Below are 2,721 nucleotides of genomic sequence, written 5' to 3'. Positions count from 1 at the left end.
GCCCTGGCGGGGGCTTCGGAATGCCGGCATTGGCCCCGGAGGGGGTCGGGGCTAGGCTAGCGGGCCGGCGGGCATCGGCCTGACTTGGGTCTGAGCCCCGAGCGGCTGCCGTGAGGCCGGGGCCGTAGCTGAGGAGGCAGCACCGGCGGCTCCCACCCAGGGCTGCGGCCCCGCCCCCCGCTTCTTCCCGCCGTCTTTTTCCGAGGACTCGGCCCCGGGGCCGCCCGGGGTGCTCGCCTCAGGGGAGCTCCCCGTCTGGGAACGGGCAGCGGGCTTTCTGCTGGCCGCTTTGCATGCCGGGCCGGGCGCCTCTCGCCCTCCGGAGAGGGGCGTGCCGAGACGCGCCCCTCCCCCCAGGCTCCTGACCCTCGCTCTCCTTTCTCCCCGCAGGCTTTCCCCCTCCCGGACGACTTCAGCCCCAGCAGCACGAGCTCCGCCGACCTCAGCGGCCTAGGGCCCGACCCCAAAGCCCCGGGGCTCTCCCGCTCCCTGGTCCTGTCGTCCGATGAGGTGCGTTCTCCCGGGCCCCTCCGGGGGTTGGGGGTGGAGGAAGCCGGGGCCGGAGCCGCAGCGTCGCCCTCTCTCCTGCCTCCTTAATGCTCTTTTTTCCTTCCTTCACGCTCTCACTCAGAGCCTGGACATGATAGATGACGAGGTGAGAACGGGGGAGGGGCGGGTTGGGGAGTGGCCATTGGAGGGAGGAGCCTGTCTCGTGGGCGGGCCCACAGCCCGCCGCCTCTTCCGGGGTTATGTTCCCCCCCCCCCGCCCCCCCAGCTGTGCAGGCCCATTTCCCACAAGCCTCGCTTTTCCTTTTGGCCGATGAACCCATCCCCCAGTCAACGGTGGAGGCAGGATTCGCACTCAGGGCCCCCTGCCTCCAGCTTCATCGTCCGCTGAGGAGGGCGCGGGGCTTCCGCGAGGCATCTGCGGCCGGTGACCCGCCCCCACGTTCCCCTGCAGATCCTCGATGACGGCCAGTCTCCCAAGCACAGCCAGGGCCCGGGCCGGGCAGTCCGGGAATGGGGCGTGCCGCAGGTGGCCCAGTGGCTCCGGGGCCTGAGCCTGGAGCAGTACGTGGCCGAGTTCAGCGCCCAGAACGTCAGCGGGGAGCAGCTTCTGCAGCTGGACGGCACCAAACTCAAGGTTGGGGGGGGGGAGCTTGGGATTCGGGGCCAGCCCCGGGGCGGCGGGCAGGGCGGGGCTGCTTCCCTGCTTCCTGCTCTACAGAGTGGGGTCCCTCTAGGGCTGCCCGCGGGGTGGGGGCGCAGGCCTGACCCGGCCGCCTCCGGTTGCTCTGTTGCCAGGCCCTTGGGGTGACGTCATCCCAGGACAGAGCCCTTATCAAAAAGCAGCTCAAGGACATGAAGGCAGCCCTGGAGAAGGCCCGCAGAGCCCAGGAGAAGATGGAGAAGCAGCGAGAGAAGCTCCGCAAGAAGGAGCAGCAGCAGAGGAAGGCCAGGAAGGCGGCCGACCCCCCTTCCCCGGAGCCGCCAGAGGGCGCCAGTGAGCAGTAAGGCTGCCCGCCCCGGGCCTCCGCCTGGTTCCGGGAGCCGCCCCGGCCTGGGGCTTCCTGCAATAACTGACTGTGTACAGCGCCCTCCGGCCCAGCCCCTCCCTGGGAGGATCCCAAAGCGCCTGTGGGCATCCCCCCACTCCGACCCGGAGCCGGGCAGGGCCCGGGACCCCTGCCTACCTACTGGGCGCTGGCCGGTCAGCTGTGCTGACGGGCGCCCCCTGGCTGGGCCGGGACTCGGGACTTTCGGCTTCCTCGGCTGGGGGAGTGGGGGCGGGGCCTGAGAAGTCGGCCATTTTGTTTGCTGTATAATCACCGCTTCCTTTGCCTGTGGCTGCCCTGCCGCATGCCCCCTGGTCCCAGAAGAGAGCCTCCCCTCGAGGACCCTTTGGCCCTCCGCCCCTCGCTCTACCGTTTTCCCGGCCGGGGCCGGCCTCGTCATCCCTTGTAGACCCTACTGTGGGCAGTGGGGCTTCTCTATGTCGGCCAAAGACCGGGAGTGTGCGGTCTTTGTGGCCCGGAGCCCCAGGCTGTGTCTGTCTGTCTGTCCGTCCGTCTGTCCGTCAGTCCTTGGAGGCGGAGGCTCCAGAAAAGGAGGCTTCCGGGTGCACTTGGGCCCTTTCTCGAGGTCCAGGGAGGGAAGAGTCACCGGGACTGGCCCCGGGGCTGCAGAATCGGGGGGCGGGGCTGAGCCTCCCCTCCCCACCCCCACCATGTTCCGTGAGCGGATGGGGGAGCCCGAGTCTGAGCCCCGCCCCCGTATTGCAGCCCAGGAAGTTCTGTGGTCCTCCCTCTACAACCAGCTCGAGGCTTGGGCCCCCCAAACAAAGTGCCAGGCAGGGATGGAGCCCTTCTAGGGGCTGCTGGCCCGTCACGTGCTTCCCAAAGCCCTGGGGAGACGTCTCCCTCCTCTGAAGAAACCCGTGCGGGGCCACGGAAGGAGGCTGGGCTCGTTTCTTCCCGAGAGTCGTTCCGCGCTGGGGCCTGGAGATGACCCGGCAGGCCGTAGCCCGGTCTGGTCCCTCCGACGCTACTCCGTGCTGCTGGCCCCGCCCCCCCCACCGTTCCCTCCGAGGCCGTATCGGCAGATCTGGAAACAGACCGCCGGCACGTGCGGCGAGCCGCCCCCAGCGGGCGCTGCAGGCCTGGAGGCGGACCTGCGGAGTCTCCGGAAGTCCTCTGGCGCTAAAGCCCCGCGAGGGGGAGG

The 2,721-nt window shown here is 69.8% G+C and overlaps 1 protein-coding gene across 1 annotated transcript; it reads left to right on the top strand.

The window, feature by feature from the left end:
- Positions 1-205: 205 nt before the first annotated feature.
- LOC123255137 (neurabin-1-like) lies at positions 206-1,529 on the top strand (the record flags this gene model as incomplete). The annotated part of the gene is made up of 3 exons (XM_044683987.1): positions 206-510; positions 962-1,144; positions 1,306-1,529. Coding segments are annotated over 3 exons (698 nt in total), but the record flags the coding sequence as incomplete, so codon positions are not given.
- Between the last annotated feature and the right edge of the window lie 1,192 nt (positions 1,530-2,721).

Source organism: Gracilinanus agilis, unplaced genomic scaffold (genome assembly GCF_016433145.1).
Source record: "Gracilinanus agilis isolate LMUSP501 unplaced genomic scaffold, AgileGrace unplaced_scaffold39801, whole genome shotgun sequence".
Taxonomy (NCBI): Eukaryota; Metazoa; Chordata; class Mammalia; order Didelphimorphia; family Didelphidae; genus Gracilinanus; species Gracilinanus agilis.
Note: the sequence above shows the minus strand (reverse complement) of the source record. Positions and strands in the feature narration are given on the sequence as shown.